The sequence below is a fragment of the Oncorhynchus nerka genome, linkage group LG23, assembly GCF_034236695.1.
Source record: "Oncorhynchus nerka isolate Pitt River linkage group LG23, Oner_Uvic_2.0, whole genome shotgun sequence".
NCBI classification, from domain to species: domain Eukaryota; kingdom Metazoa; phylum Chordata; class Actinopteri; order Salmoniformes; family Salmonidae; genus Oncorhynchus; species Oncorhynchus nerka.
This window is the reverse complement of record NC_088418.1, coordinates 43,543,910-43,559,844: the sequence shown is the minus strand read 5'-3', so window position 1 is coordinate 43,559,844 and position 15,935 is coordinate 43,543,910. Positions and strand designations below refer to the sequence as shown.

At 48.0% G+C, this 15,935-nt stretch overlaps 1 protein-coding gene across 3 annotated transcripts in view; it reads left to right on the top strand.

Annotated features, from left to right (window-relative positions):
• The window catches only part of LOC115106865 (cadherin EGF LAG seven-pass G-type receptor 1-like), a 126,847-nt gene that overhangs the window by 104,658 nt on the left and 6,254 nt on the right, over positions 1 to 15,935 (top strand). For 2 of the 3 annotated variants that reach the window (XM_065008132.1, XM_029630033.2), the window contains exons 16-32: positions 627 to 747; positions 1,037 to 1,220; positions 1,982 to 2,083; positions 3,028 to 3,122; positions 5,439 to 5,648; positions 6,428 to 6,611; positions 6,833 to 6,982; positions 8,120 to 8,336; positions 9,007 to 9,174; positions 9,263 to 9,389; positions 9,575 to 9,775; positions 12,026 to 12,200; positions 13,048 to 13,160; positions 13,466 to 13,545; positions 13,777 to 13,903; positions 14,276 to 14,401; positions 14,521 to 14,615. In XM_065008132.1, coding sequence (XP_064864204.1) covers positions 627 to 747; positions 1,037 to 1,220; positions 1,982 to 2,083; positions 3,028 to 3,122; positions 5,439 to 5,648; positions 6,428 to 6,611; positions 6,833 to 6,982; positions 8,120 to 8,336; positions 9,007 to 9,174; positions 9,263 to 9,389; positions 9,575 to 9,775; positions 12,026 to 12,200; positions 13,048 to 13,160; positions 13,466 to 13,545; positions 13,777 to 13,903; positions 14,276 to 14,401; positions 14,521 to 14,615 — 2,475 coding nt within the window. The remainder of the gene's footprint in view (positions 1 to 626; positions 748 to 1,036; positions 1,221 to 1,981; positions 2,084 to 3,027; positions 3,123 to 5,438; positions 5,649 to 6,427; positions 6,612 to 6,832; positions 6,983 to 8,119; positions 8,337 to 9,006; positions 9,175 to 9,262; positions 9,390 to 9,574; positions 9,776 to 12,025; positions 12,201 to 13,047; positions 13,161 to 13,465; positions 13,546 to 13,776; positions 13,904 to 14,275; positions 14,402 to 14,520; positions 14,616 to 15,935) is intronic. The other variant, XM_065008133.1, reaches the window with a different exon arrangement.

Sequence of the window (15,935 nt, the reverse complement as noted above, 5' to 3'; positions counted from 1 at the left end):
GTGTGTGTGTGTGTGGTTTTTAAATGCAAACGGGGTCGGTAGCGGGTGTGAGTGTGTGTGTGCCATATATAACGGTAAGCCGAGCCTCAGGCTTGGCTATAATAGGTTCTGGCCATAACTGGCACCTGTAGGACTGTAGTTATGTAGCAGTAGCCAGCAACATACTGTACTCCTGACTATTCCCCTGGGTGGTAGATTGGATGTCAATTCTTTACCCACTGACCTTTGACCTCCTGTCTTAAGGCAGGATGTGGGAACCCCTCATGCTTCAGTGCTCCTCCATAGGTGTTTGGTCTCCACCTGCACTGCTATTCTGCTACTGACTACCCTGCCCCTATCAGAACCCCCTATCTTACCCCTCCATCAGCTCCGAGACATGAAAGTGTTGGAGAGCGAGTGTTAGACTCGCTCACTGTATTGTGTCTCTCTTCCAAGGGGTAGAAGGTTTATTCTAGATTTGTGATGCAGTTGAATGCATTTTTGTTGTTAAGCGATATTGTTATAGAGCTGGTATGTGATGTGAAGGATAAATGCAGTCTCCTTTCTATCGTTCTCCCCCCCCATTTGATTTCCATTCGTTATGTGCTAAACTCGACTAAATGCGTTGTTATTGTGTGATGTGTCAGGGTTGAGAAGCCGTGTCCTAGGGGCTGGTGGGGGAACCCAATGTGTGGCCCCTGCCACTGTGATGTCAGCAAAGGGTTCGACCCTGACTGTAACAAGACCAGTGGAGAGTGTCGCTGCAAGGTAAGAAGATAATCACGGTCACTCTTCTCACAGGCTAATGCAGCGTTTCTCAAATGTGTTTTGGACCCTCCCTATACCTTTTGAATTTTCTGTGGCCCTAAGATGAATCTAACTAGCTTTTCTCTTGAAGACCCCCGGTTGTAAACCATGACAAACCTAGTCGGAATTGACCACAACTCCCAAAATAGGTCCCGAATCAACCAAGGCTGTATGTTGTAGGCTTAAGTAAGCTGACCGTAGCAGAAGGTGCTAATTGCTAACTTTCCCCCCCATCTTCTCCCCTCCCCAGGATAACTACTACCAGCCCAAAGATGAGGACACCTGTTACCCCTGTGAGTGCTTCCCTCTAGGGGCCCACTCCCGTACTTGTGACCCCCACACCGGACAGTGCCCCTGTAAAGCCGGGGTCATCGGACAACAATGTAACCGCTGTGACAACCCCTTCGCTGAGGTCACCGCCACCGGTTGTGAAGGTATGTGGAAGGAAATGGTGCACATGCAAGTGTTTGATACTCCTAAATGGGATCTTGAGAGCCTGTGAGGGCTTTCTGTCTCTCCTTTCTTCTGTCCTTCCTTCCTTGATGTGATCATTGATCTCACTCTATTTGGATTCATGAAAGCAAGGATTCCTCTTATCCAGACACGTCAGATCAGTCATAACGCCAAGGACTGGAGGAAGGAAGGATTCCTGGTTCAAGGCCTTCCCTCTTTTAGATCTCGCTCTAGCTTCAGTAAAGAACCACGGTCCCCATACCATATCTGTCACCTAAGTGCTTCAACCCAACCTTGTGGCTACTGTATAAAAGGCCTTCAAAGAGTTACAATTATGGTCACTTAGGATATAAACAGACTGCATTTACTTAGGCAGCCATAACAACACGCATACAAGTCTTAACCCTGGTTTTGTTTAGGATTAGGCTACTTAATGAATTCAATCATGTGAATCATTTTGTATCGTTGCGTAACACCTTGTGTAGGATTATTGATATAATTGCTGGCCTGTTTGGCTGTTTTGAAAACCTCGGAAGAGTCAGTAGCAGTAGTGTTTCTTGGGCGTGTTGGATATGTGTAATGTAGCCCGCGGCAGAAGTTGGTCTAGGATCAGATTACACAAACCTCACTTGCCAACCAGAAAACTATAAGGGGATCACAAAACATCTGACCCAGTGTCAGTGGTTAGGGTTTATAGGGGCCACTTCTAACTGTGTGCCATCTGTCCCCTCTCGTCTCTCAGTGGTGTACGAGGGCTGTCCCAAGGCCTTCGACCAAGGGATCTGGTGGCCCAAGACCAAATTTGGCCGTCCTGCAGCCATGAACTGTCCCAAAGGATCTATCGGTGAGTTCCTCTGCACGCTACACAGCTCTTATCATAGCAGGAACAGTCACAATAACTCAGACCAATTCGTACAGATATCAAATGCTTCAAGGTATTTTATTCATAGTAAAGATTTTATGGGTGGAGAATGGAGGTTATGTACTGTGGTGTCCCTTAGTTCAAGGCCTTCTGCTGTTCCTAACACCTTTCTGTGGAAGGAACTCATTCACACAGCACACGGACGAGGCCCTCTCATTGGTCTATCAGGGCCTTTTGAGACTTGTCATTGGCCAATGGTGTTCGTGAAACTCTGTCTCTGGAGGGCAGCAGCCGGAGACGGAGACAAACACCGGGCCTTGTGAAGAAGACTTGACAACGTCTGCTTGGAGACACATTCATAATACCACAGAGCCGTGCGTGTGTGTGTGTGTGTGTGTGTGTGTCTGTGTGTGTCTGTGTGTGTGTCTGTGTGTGTGTCTGTGTGTGTGTGTGTCCTGCTCCACATAGAGCCTTAGCAGTAGAGACAATATGGGCAGGGCCAAGACGTAACATCGCTGACCTGCTCCCATTAAACCACAATAACCTCCCTAGTTACCCCCTTTAGTTACCCTTGTCACCACGGAAACCCTTTGTTGCCCCGCTGGACTCTCTTGGGCCGTTTTTATTGGGTGACACGGCTTGGCTCACATCAACCAATGGTCCTGTCAGTTCTAACCGTAAACTCTTTTCTCTGTTGAACGCTTGTTTGGAATTAATGGTAATGAGTTGGCATTTAGATTGTGCTTTCATCTCATTTATTATGTCCAGTAACTCCCCATTTCTACCCATGTGTAGCAGCCACCTGGCGCTACGAAGAGACGGTTCAATTATTTCTCCCCCCAATATTCCTCTTCTCCTCCTTTTTGTTTTTGCTTTTCTTACTGTAAGTGCCGCGATCGCTCAACTCGTTTACTTTCTCACTGTAGGAACTGCTATCCGCCACTGCAACGATGAAAAGGGCTGGCTGCCTCCTGAACTCTTCAACTGTACCACAGTCTCCTTCACCCAGCTCATGAAGATGGTGCGTATGCTCGATCTTATCCAGTCCAAGGCTATGCATCCATACTTCACACACACAGAGACCTGTCCTAGCTACGGATGTGCATGTACACAGCTCTTTCATAACTTGCAAATATCCCACTGAAAGATTATACACAATTCAGAGTCACTTACGCAAATCTGAGAGTTCAGTGGTGGAAGTAAGCCTATACAGCGTCCCGGCAAAATGCATCGTGGGGGTACGCCGTACCCGGTAAAACTATAGGCTAAATACCACTATTTAACATTACTGAATGTCAGCCACATGGAACATTTGCAAATTGCATTGTGGTTCAACGAGAACACTTACATTTTGCCAAAGTGGAGATGAAAGGTGGCTGAGACCGAGCAGTGCAGACGAGTGGCTGAGACCGAGCAGTGCAGACGAGTGGCTGAGACCGAGCAGTGCAGACGAGTGGCTGAGACCGAGCAGTGCAGACGAGTGGCTGAGACCGAGCAGTGCAGACGAGTGGCTGAGACCGAGCAGTGCAGACGAGTGGCTGAGACCGAGCAGTGCAGACGAGTGGCTGAGACCGAGCAGTGCTGAGACCGAGCAGTGGCTGAGACCGAGCAGTGCAGACGAGTGGCTGAGACCGAGCAGTGCAGACGAGTGGCTGAGACCGAGCAGTGCAGACGAGTGGCTGAGACCGAGCAGTGCAGACGAGTGGCTGAGACCGAGCAGTGCAGACGAGTGGCTGAGACCGAGCAGTGCAGACGAGTGGCTGAGACCGAGCAGTGCAGACGAGTTTTCACACACTGTTGCTGGTATTTTGACCCATTCCTCCATGCAGATCTCCTCTAGAGCAGTGATGTTTTGGGGCTGTTGCTGGGCAACACAGACTTTCAACTCCCTCCAAAGATTTTCTATGGGGTTGAGATCTGGAGACTGGCTAGGACACTCCAGGACCTTGAAATGCTTCTTACGAAGCCACTCCTTCGTTGCCTGGGCAGTGTGTTTGGGATCATTGTCATGCTGAAAGACCCAGCCACGTTTCATCTTCAATGCCCTTGCTGATTGATGGAAGGAGGTTTTCACTCAAAATCTCACGATACATGGCCCCATTCATTCTTTCCTTTACACGGATCAGTCGTCCTGGTCCCTTTGCATAAAAACAGCCCCAAAGCATGATGTTTCCACCCCCATGCTTCACAGTAGGTATGGTGTTCTTTGGATGCAATTCAGCATTCTTTGTCCTTCAAACACGACGAGTTGAGTTTTTACCAAAAAGTTATATTTTGGTTTCATCTGACCATATGACATTCTCCCAATCTTCTTCTGGATCATCCATATACTCTCTAGCAAACTTCAGACGGGCCTGGACATGTACTGGCTTAAGCAGGGGGGCACGTCTGGCACTGCAGGATTTGAGTCCCTGGCGGCGTAGTGTGTTACTGATGGTAGGCTTTGTTACTTTGGTCCCAGCTCTTGGCAGGTCATTCAATAGGTCCCCCCGTGTGGTTCTGGGATTTTTGCTCACCGTTCTTGTGATCCTTTTGACCCCACGGGGTGAGATCTTGCGTGGAGCCCCAGATCGAGGGAGATTATCAGTGGTCTTGTATGTCTTCCATTTCCTAATAATTGCTCCCACAGTTGATATCTTCAAACCAAGCTGTTTACCTATTGCAGATTCAGTCTTCCCAGCCTGGTGCAGGTCTACAATATTGTTTCTGGTGTCCTTTGACAGCTCTTTGGTCTTGGCCATAGTGGAGTTTGGAGTGTGACTGTTTGAGGTTGTGGACAGGTGTCTTTTATACTGATAACAAGTTCAAACAGGTGCCATTAATACAGGTAACGAGCGGAGGACAGAGGAGCCTCTTAAAGAAGAAGTTACAGGTCTGTGAGAGCCAGAAATGTTGCTTGTTTGTAGGTGACCAAATACTTATATTCCACCATAATTTGCAAATAAATTCATAAAAAATCCTACAATGGGATTTTCTGGATGTTTTTTCTCATTTTGTCTGTCATAGTTGAAATGTACCTATGATGAAAATGACAGGCCTCTCTCATCTTTTTAAGTGGGATAACTTGCACAATTGGTGGCTGACTAAATACTTTCTTGCCCCACTGTATGGCCAATCTTTAATTGGCCTAGGCTACTAGGACCACAGAGATCATATATGAAATTAATAGGTGCGCGTGCTTGGGTGTCCCGTACTGGTAAGAAATGAAATCTACTTTCACCACTGGTTAGGATTCATCTATTATTACCAACCTACCACAGACAGTCCATATAGTTGTAACTGTCTCCAGTATCTGTCTGTATTCTTGACCTCCTTCTCTTCCCCTCCGTCCCTCCAGAATGAGGAGATGCATCGTAACGTGTCCAGGATGGACCGCGAGCGCGCCAACGCTATCGTCCGCCTGCTCCACAACGCCACCAACCACACGGACAGTTACTACGGCAACGATGTGAAGACAGCGTTCCAGCTGCTGACCAGGGTCCTCCAGTACGAGAGTCAGCAGACAGGATTCGATCTCACGGCCACGAGAGACGCAGAGTTCAACGAGGTCAAGAGTTTTTTTGTTGTTGTTGTTCTTTGAAGACAACGTTGCAAATGTACTGACTGCAAACTGGCTAATTGCAATATTTGTATTTTTTCTAAAGATGTGTTTTTGTATGCGTGGTATTTCTCTCAGGGACCGTGCACTAGTTGTCTGTTGTGTCAGACAGCAGGGCATTAGGTGCATTACCGGTGCATTATTCAGGATTATAAACTGGGTGGGTTCGGTTGCACTGGGAAGACTGGAGGAATACTGCCCTCCTCTGGCTCTCTTCCAGTTCCACTAACAGGGGAAGCTGACCTGGCCAATGGGAACGCAGGTTGGAATGTATTTAGACTTGGAGGCAGCTCTGCAGAGTGGTCACTAGCTGGCACAGCCACACAGTCTGACTTTAAACATAACCTTGACCACACTGCTGACCCTAATGCCTAACCCTAACCTTAAATTAAGCCTTTTTTGGTTTTCATACATTTTTGACAATATAAACAATTTTGACATTGCGGAAAACCGCTCAGTTCTGGCTGCAGGGGAAGACTCGTGACAATAAACGTCAACCTGCAATATGAATTTGAATCTCCAAAAAGCTGAGCTATTTAACATCTCCACATTATATTATGGCATTTCTCTGTAGGTTGTGAATGTGTTAGGTCACCTATCTTATATAGGCCTACTTGAGCAGGCAACGTCTGCTACTCTAGGACTTAGACAGGAGTGACAGAGTTTGTGCCCACATTCAAAGCGGCTTACTGTCTGACCGTCCTGCTCTCTATTGTTAAACCCTTCAGAACCTGGTGAGAGCGGGCAGTGCCATCCTAGACCCTGGCACCAGAGACCACTGGGAGCAGATCCAGCGCTCTGAGGGGGGAACCGCCCATCTGCTGCGCCACTTTGAGGATTACACCAACACCCTGGCACGGAACATGAGGAAGACCTACCTCAAACCATTCACCATCGTCACTGACAACATGAGTGAGTGAAGACACATTTACAGACCAATGAAGAGAGGATTTCAGAGAGTCGAGGAGCAGATTCCTAACTCCCTAACATAGAATGTGGACAAATATTCCATTCGTAATTTGTCTCTGGGTAAAACTGCAGTCAAGTTCCACTTTCATGCACTGCAATTCTAATCTATCACCCTTATCTGATAATGAGCCGGTCTCGACGTGTGGTTCTTTCTCTCTCCTCAGTCATTGTCGTTGATTACCTGGACACGTCTGTCCCCGGGCGGGCCTCATTCCCTCGCTTCCATGAGATCCAGGAGTACTACCCCAAAGACCTCACTTCCTCTGTCCATTTCCCACAGTTCAACACGAGGCCCCAGGAGGTCCCCGACAAAGGTACAGTCGTCTGCTCACACTACCGCTGGACCTGGAGTACTGCAAACTGTACAAACTCCTTTGGGCTGTAATCCATCACAACCTTAGGGATTTGTCGGTGACCTACCAGTTTGACAGAGTGCTCGAAGTCCAGCTTAAGCAGTCGCGTAACCCCAGTCTCTTACTCTTAAGACACAAAATGAATCGGCCGTGATTTGTATTCATATTTATTATGGATCCCCATTGGCTGCTGCCAAGGCAGGAACTACTCTTCCCAGCAAAATGAAGGCAGTTCTATACAATAAAAAAAAAAACATGACATTACATTTCACAACACGTTAAGTGTGTCCCCTCAAGCCACTACTCTACCTCCACATATCTACAATACAAAATCCACGTGTACGTGTGTTTATGTTACCATGTGTGTGTATTAGCGTGTGTCTGTGCCTATGTGTGTGTGTCTCTTCACAGTCCCCGCTGTTCCATAAGGTGTATAATTATCCGTTTTTTAAATCTGTATTTTACTGCTTCTGTTACTTGATTTGGAATAGAGTTCCATTTAGTCATGGCTCTATGTAGTACTGTGCACCTCCCATAGTCTGTTCTGGACTTGGCGACTGTGAAGAGACTTCTGCATGGGTGTCCGAGCTGTGTGCCAGTAGTTCAAACAGACAGCTTGTTGCATTCAACATGTCAATTCCTCTCACAAATACAAGTAGGGATGAAGTCAATCTCTCCTCTACTTTGAGCCAGGAGAGATAGACAACAATAATTGTTTCACCTCTTCCACACTCACTTGACGGAATTCAAAATCGCCATGCTTGTCTTTCATAATTTGGTCAAATATGTGTAGGTTCAGAAATAGTTGTTGGCATGTCATGTCTAAAGTTTGCTAATTTTACCAATGAAAAAAACATCAAAGTAGTTATATCAGTGGGTTTTGTGATGAATGAGCCAGCTGATTCAATAAATGATGGAGCTGAGTGCCTTTTTCCCCTAAATTCCGTTTAAGGTGCTCCAAAGCTTTTTACAATTATTCCTTATATCGCTTATCTTCGTTTCATGCATCAGTGGGTCCCAATCTACTTTGTAGTAAGGACTTTAAACAGGTGTTTCAATAGGTGTTGTCTCTTTCACACTCTTCCTCTCACTCTCTAGTAGTCGATCCCAGCGTCGAGCCCTCTCACTCTCTAGTAGTCGATCCCAGCGTCGAGCCCTCTCACTCCGGCGCCCCTGAAGAGGATCACACCCATTCCAATAAGAGACGCCGCCATGTCGAGTCCGCCGCCCCCCTGCCTGTTGCCGTGGTGATAGTCTTTAGGTCGTTGGGTCAGCTCCTCCCTGAGAGATACGACCCGGACCGTAGGAGCCTCAGGTAACCAAGGGCAACACTTTACTACAGTACTACGCTTTACTTCAATCTTTCATCAAATCTGACATAACCAGACACTGCCTTTTTATCCATTTCTACGTAGCTAATCTAGCCATCATAATAAAGACATAACATATCTCATAAATGACTCAAACGTGGCAACAGATATGGCAACTGTATTTGCGTTGGCACAAACCACTGTTTACTTTAGGTCTGATTATTGCCCCGGCGTACTGTGGGTGTTTGTCTCACATCATTGCCATGCTGTCTGAGCCTGTCACTGTATACCTTTGGACCACTCAAAACTCTATATATGATAAAAACACGTCGCTAGAAATGTCACACACATATAAAGCAGAGTTAAATGTGGAACAGTTTGGTTGGCAGATCATAAGATTTAGCGCCGTGTGTGTATGTGATAGCTGCTACACTGGTACTAGTAGGACTCAGAAATCACTATTTGGCTGGTTGCCATGCGGCCACAAACAGCCGAGAATGTATATTTTGGGAACTCCCGAAAAGGAGTGTTTGCTTGAGTGCGTGCGGTCATACGTGCGTAAACATTACTTCAAAAGCTATCAAAATAAGTGTGTCCGTTCATCCTTGCTCGTGTGTGTGTGTGTGTGTGTGTGTGTGTGTGTGTGTGTGTGTGTGTGTGTGTGTGTGTGTGTAGGCTGCCCAACCGTCCAGTGATCAACACCCCCATAGTAAGCACGTTGGTGTACAGCGAGGGTTCTCCCCTCTCCTCCCCCCTTGACCCCCCCATCACACTGGAGTACACACTACTGGAGACAGAGGACAGGACCAAACCTGTGTGTGTGTTCTGGAATCACTCCATTGCGTGAGTACTACACACGCACACACACACACACACCACACTCTTTACATGGTATTCATTGTCTGTCCTCTGTGTGTGTGTGTGTGTGTAGAATTGGTGGTACGGGGGGCTGGTCGTCCAAGGGATGTGAGCTGCTGAACAGGAACAACACACACATCAGCTGTCAGTGTGACCACATGGCCAGCTTCGCTGTGCTCATGGACATCTCCAAGAGAGAGGTAGGCTCATAGAGATATACTGTACAGAACTCTAAATAGTTGTCATTTAATTGCTATGGGCAGGATACACTACAGCAGTAGGGGAGGGGGGTAGTTCATGTCCTGCTATCAAGTATGATAATGATCTTTATCCCCCCCCCTCTCTTTCTCACCCCTCTCCCCTGTCTCTCCTCTTCCTCTCCTAGCATGGTGACGTGTTACCCCTAAAGATCGTGACCTACACCGCGGTGTCAGCCTCCCTGGTAGCCCTGCTCCTCACCTTCATCCTGCTGGCTCTACTCAGGAAGCTACGCTCTAACCTCCACAGCATCCACAAGAACCTGGTGGCGGCACTCTTCTTCTCCGAGCTCGTCTTCCTCATCGGCATCAACCAGACTGACAACCCAGTGAGGAACATTTAACCTATGACCCCTGACCTCTTACTCTAACCCTGACGAACTGACCAGACTGACAACCTGGTGAGATGAACGGAACTAAGGAAGCCAAATTGTGACCTCTAACCAGGACCCTGACCTCTAACCCCTGAACTCTAACCTCTGACCCATCAACAAGACTGAAAACACAGTGACTGAAAACTTAAGGGACCCCGACCTCGAAACTCCTGAAAAATGTCATTGACCATGCATTAGCAGGGATAGTTTGGAATGTTTAGCATTTGTCACTATCTGGATATGAATGAAAAAGATGTCGGTTGCTTGGTAGCACTCCTGATTCTGACGCTTAAGTGTTAGAAGTACACTAGCACCTCTGTTATCTCTGCTTGGAGCACAGGTGTGCTTTCCATTGTATTCACAGTTACAATGTAGTTCTTTAGAACCCCACATTCTGACTACAAATGGCAGGGATCACCTGGGATCACCCCGGGGATACAGCCCTGCAGCCATATTCTCCTTGGCGTTATGGGAATTCGTCGTCGTTGTTGAGCTGAGAAAAGACTCATGCGCTACTTCATCATTACGGGGAAGTCTGTGTCTGCCTGCACAGGTCTTTTTGATCAAAATCACATTGCAATGTTTAAAACACACAAACAACCCCCGTACATGATCTACACAGGCACACCCCTCCCACGCCCCCCCCCCCCCACACACACACACTCCTCCCCAACATCTACAGTATTTGTCCTATTCCCGTCACGTGGTGTGTTTTCAGGTAGGTTAAGGGATAAAGCAGGGATTTCCGTTTCAGGTTCCCCTCCGGTTAGAGGTTTCTGGTAAATAGCTGCTATTTGTTTTCCTGCAGCCATTCAGGTTACTGCTGCTGACAGGAGCTTACAGGGATCGGTTCTACCTGAGAGTTTGTCTTTTGTCTGCTAGATTTTTCTAGATTGTACATCTGTTGCTTCACTAATAGTGTTAGAGCTAAGGGATTTACTGTTCTGGATGGGACTAACCATCTCTCTGTTGTCGAACAACAGATACTCTATTTAAGGCCTTCTGAGATGTCTGAAACTGTGTATTCACATAGCATGTGATTCCTGTACCTGGTAAGGGCATTGTAAAGGTCTGCCTATAGGCAAGTAATCTAATAGTGTATTTTGACATACATTTAAGTACATTGATGCAATTTACTCTGAACTGTATTGCACAACACACACGCCTGTGCGCACACACAGCCACACACACACACACACACACAGGCCTGCTGTCCCTCCAGGCCTGTGATAATAGAGACATGCTGTTACTGGTGCCTGACTGTTTGAGCCTCAGGGCAGTAGACCCTGTCACAGACAGACATACAGGTCTGAGTCTGTCTCCATAGACTCTGTTACTGTTCAAATCAAATTCAAATCGACTTCTTTCATATCAGAAGCTTTACAAATACCCAGCCTAAAATGTCAAAGAGCAAGCAATGCAGAGGCAAAAGCATAGTGGCTAGGAAAAACTCCCTAGAAGGCAGGAACCTAGGAAGAAACCTAGAGAGGAACCAGGATCTGAGGGATGGCCAGTCCTCTTCTGGCTGTACTGTTACAACATTAGTAACGAACGACACTTACTCACTGACTCACCCTCTGTTTTTCTGAAGTTAGAAGCCTAGCCCCGCACGCGCGTGCGTGCATGTGTGTGTGTCAGTGCTGTGGAATGCTGTCGTCAGTCACAGCCCTGAGCATCTCCTGTTAGATTGATGACCCTCTACTCTGTAGACTGTGATCTAGCTCTGTCCCTCCCCTACCTACTGGGAGATTCCCAAGAACACTGCATTCTTCCTGGAACAAGGGATGGAGGGAGATAAAGAAAAGTAGAGAGAAATGGAGGGAGTGAGAGAGAGAGAGACCCACTCAGTGTGCAAAACATTATGAACCCCTGCTCTTTCCTTGACACAGACTGACCAGGTGAAAGCGATGATCCCTTATTGATGTCCCCTTGTTAAATCCACTTCCATCAGTGTAGAATGAAGGGGGGGCAGGTTAAAGAAGGATTATGACAACATGGATTGTGCATGTGTGCCATTCAGAGAGTGAATGGGCAAGAGACAAAACTCAGTTAAGAAGGTGTTCTTCATGTTTTTGTACCCTCTAGTGTAGTGTGGCCAGTGCTGAAGCATGGGACTGGGATCTTGGATTAGTGGTTCTCGGTGTGATTGAAATGGATGTCCCGGGTGACCTCTGACCTCGTCCCTCTGTGACTCCCTGTCTGCAGTTTGTGTGTACGGTGATTGCCATCCTGCTCCACTACTTCTACATGTGTACGTTTGCCTGGATGTTTGTGGAGGGCCTCCACATCTACCGCATGCTGACGGAGGTCCGGAACATCAACCACGGTCACATGAGGTTCTACTACGCCATGGGCTGGGGCATACCTGCAATCATCACAGGTGAGGACACACACAGACGCACAAGCAGACAGACGGGCATGCATGCACTCACACACACTCACACACTTAAACTCTGTCACCCCAATCCCAGGTAAACAAACCTAGTCACACCTCTGAGTGAGAGGCTGCCTTGTCTGCGCCTCGCCTGCCTCCCCTTGAGGAACCTTTGATCCCCGTGGGAAACTTGAGAGGGAAGAGAGAGAGCAGTTGGAAAAGCCCGATAATATGAGGGAGAGAGCGAGGAAGTGAGCAGAGGGGGGGGGACTTCCTGAAGTCTCTGTCCAGTAGTAGTCTCCAGCACTATATGTCCCCTCCTGTCCTGAAGACTTCCTCTAGGTGATTAGACCTGTGTCTGCTGATGCCAGTCGGCCCATAATGCTATCACCTTCCACCCTGGCACACTCACAAAGCCCGGGGAGAGAATAAGTCCCTAACCCAGCCCAGCCTCTGCTCTTCTCTCGTGGATAATACCAGCGTAGACCTGTTTACACCGTTGTGCACTGCAGTGAGGTGTTTTATGAAGCCTCTGTGTACATCTATGGATTTGAATGAAGAAAGAAAGCGCCGTTCCCCAGCATGCTTTGCTTGACCTGCAATATCGTTCGTGGGTGAACCATGCTCAGGCTTTCTAGTCTTTCTCTGTTATTCTCTTCTCCCATCAGTAATAGCCCAATGCGTCTACTTCTAACAGGTGCCACTGGCTTATTTTTCTCTGCATTTGAGTGAAGAAAGAATTCCCTGCACAGTGCAACTGTATTATTGTCCCAGTGCAGGTAATGCTCATACTTCACAGTAGGCCTGTAGCTAACACAGTGTTGATGTGTTTCTCTGGTTCTCCCCTCCTCAGGTCTGGCAGTGGGTCTTGACCCTCAGGGCTATGGGAACCCAGACTTCTGCTGGCTCTCTGTCCACGACACCCTCATCTGGAGCTTCGCAGGGCCCATCTCTGTAGTCGTCCTGGTGAGTGCCTGAGATAAATGGTGCCGTTTTTTTTTTTTAAACCTCTAATGGCGATAGATTTTTTTTGACTTACTGTGCATGTTTCTTTTCAATGTTACGTTCTTTCTTTCTTTCTCTCCTCGCCCTTCCCTTTTATTGTTGTCCTTCCTTTGCTCGCTCTCCCTCTCTAATTCCTTAGTGAATGAAATGCCTGTGTTAACGCGTGATTTGCAGTTCGAGGTCTTGAGTGTATCTGTTGTTGACTGGAAGTGAATTACCCTGTTGTCTGCCATGGTTCCAAGGCTTGTCTCGCTCCTCTCTCTCAGGTCAACATCGTCATCTTTGTACTGGCAGCCAAGGCATCCTGTGGACGCAGGCAGAGGTCCTTCCAGAAGTCTGGAGCCATGTGAGTGTTATTACACTCGCAGGGCACCAACACACACATACGCACGCGCCCACACACACACACACGCTTGAGGTGAAGGATATCAAAGGCCATTCTCTACATTCCATTGTTGAGCTACACCTATGTTACACAAACAGTCTATTAGTAGGATTTACGTGTGTGTCTGTGGACGCGCGAATATGTGGGTGTGTGTGCATGTGTGTTATAATCTGAGTCTCTCCCCCTACATAGTCCTGCTCTGAGGATGGCCTTCCTGCTCCTATTGCTCATCAGCGCCACCTGGCTGTTGGGCCTCATGGCCGTCAACAGTGACGTCATGACCTTCCACTACCTGTTCGCCATCTTCAGTTGTCTGCAGGTGAGGGGTCAGGGACAGGGCCTCGGGGTTAACGGTCACGGGCCAGGCTGTACAGTCCACTGTCATTCACTGCACTCTCAGCTAAAACTCTCAATCTTACTGTACACCAGTGATCACCAGTTTTTACACAATCCATTCTCTTCTCTGGTATTAGGCCAGGGCCTGCATTCATAAAGCATCTCAGAGTAGGCATACTGATCTACGATCAGTTTTGCCTTTTAGATCATAATGAATAAGATTACATTGCCGGGGGGGCTGATCCTAGATCAGCACTCCTACTCTGAGACAATGCAGGCCCTGGCCTAATCTGTGAAGAGAATGGATTTTTGGTAAAGGCTTTCACTGACCCCCTCTCTCTCTGTCTCCTTATAGGGCATCTTCATCTTCTTCTTCCATGTGATCTTTAATAAAGAAGTGAGGAAGAATCTGAAGAATGTCTTTACCGGGAAGAAGGCTTCACCGGATGAGTCCAGCACTACCCGAGCATCTCTACTCACCGTGAGTGTACACATGGATAAGCACACACATAAGAGATGAACAGATGTCTTGACTGTCTAGTACTGACTGGTTTCTTTCTCCTCCACTCCCTCCCTCCCTTCCTCCATTCCTCCCTCCAGCGGTCTCTGAACTGTAACAACACGTACACTGAGGACGGTCCTCTGTACAGGTCAGCCATTGCGGAGTCCGCTGTTTCTCTGGAGAGTACCGTCAGGTCAGCCAAAAGCCACAGCAGCTACCTCCCTTTACACACTCAGCTAGCACGGTGGCTGCCGCATGACTATGGCAACTGTCTGTCCTGTCTCAGTCTGGATCTCTCTTTTTCTCTCTGTTTCTCTCTGTTACTCTTTTGATCTCTGAGCCATCTCTCTTTCTCTCTCTCCACACGAACCCTAGTAGCAGCCTCCGCAGCATCTCTGAGCCCTCTCTCTCAATCTCTCTTTCTTTCTCTCTCCACACTAACCCTAGTAGCAGCTTCCACAGCACCTCTGAGCCATCTCTCTCTCTCTTTCTCTCTCCACACGAACCCTAGTCGCAGCCTCCACAGCATCTCTGAGCTCTCTCTCTCTCTCTCTCTCTCTCTCTCTCTCTGTGGTTTTGTGACTGTTTTTCTACCTTGCTGAATATTATTTCACGTGCATGCAGGCAAAGCATGGCTCAGCTTAACACAGCAGTTTGTCAAACACGCAAGCATACAAAAAGAGACAACACACGTACGTGCACACACACACAAGCACACACACACAGGTCAACTAGTGCTACGCCCAGCAGGTGGGGAGTGTCTGGCTGGAGGAGGGAGGTATATACAGTACCTGGTAGAATATTTCAGACACACACAGCTGGCCTCTGGCAGTCAGCTAGGCTCCAGCCCCAGCAAGCCTAACTCTTAGATCAGAAGGCTTCAGACAGGTTAGCTACAGTACAATATTGTTGTAGGCCCTCTGGCTAATGTCTCAATCTATAGGAGTTTGGAAAAGGTATGACTCTAGCATTATGTTCAGGGAAAAGAGAGAAAACGGGGGGAATTCCACGTTATCCAATGCCCAGGTGAAGTTCGTCATCATGGCCTCCCGAGTGGCCCAACGGGCTAAGGCCCTGCATCGCAATGCTAGAGGCATCACTACAGACCAGGGTTCCATCCTGGGCTGTATCGCAGCCGGCCGCGACTGGGAGACCCATGAGGCGGTGCACAATTGGCCCAGGGTCGTCCGTGTTAGGGGAGGGTTTGGCCGGGAGGGAAGTCCTTTTCCCATCGTGCTCCTGTGGCGGGCCGGGCGCAGTGCACGCGGACACGGTCGCCAGGTGTACGGTGTTTCCCCCGACACATTGGTGCGGCTGGCTTCTGGGTTAAGCGAGCAGTGCGTCACTAAGCAGTGCGGCTTGGCAGGGTCGTGTTTCGGCCTTCGTCTCTCCCGAGTCCCTACGGGAGTTGCAGCGATGGGACAAGACTGTAACTACCAATTGAATATCACGAAATTGGGGAGGAAAAAGGGGTATAAAGTAGAATAAAAAATGAATTTCGTCATCAGTTCTT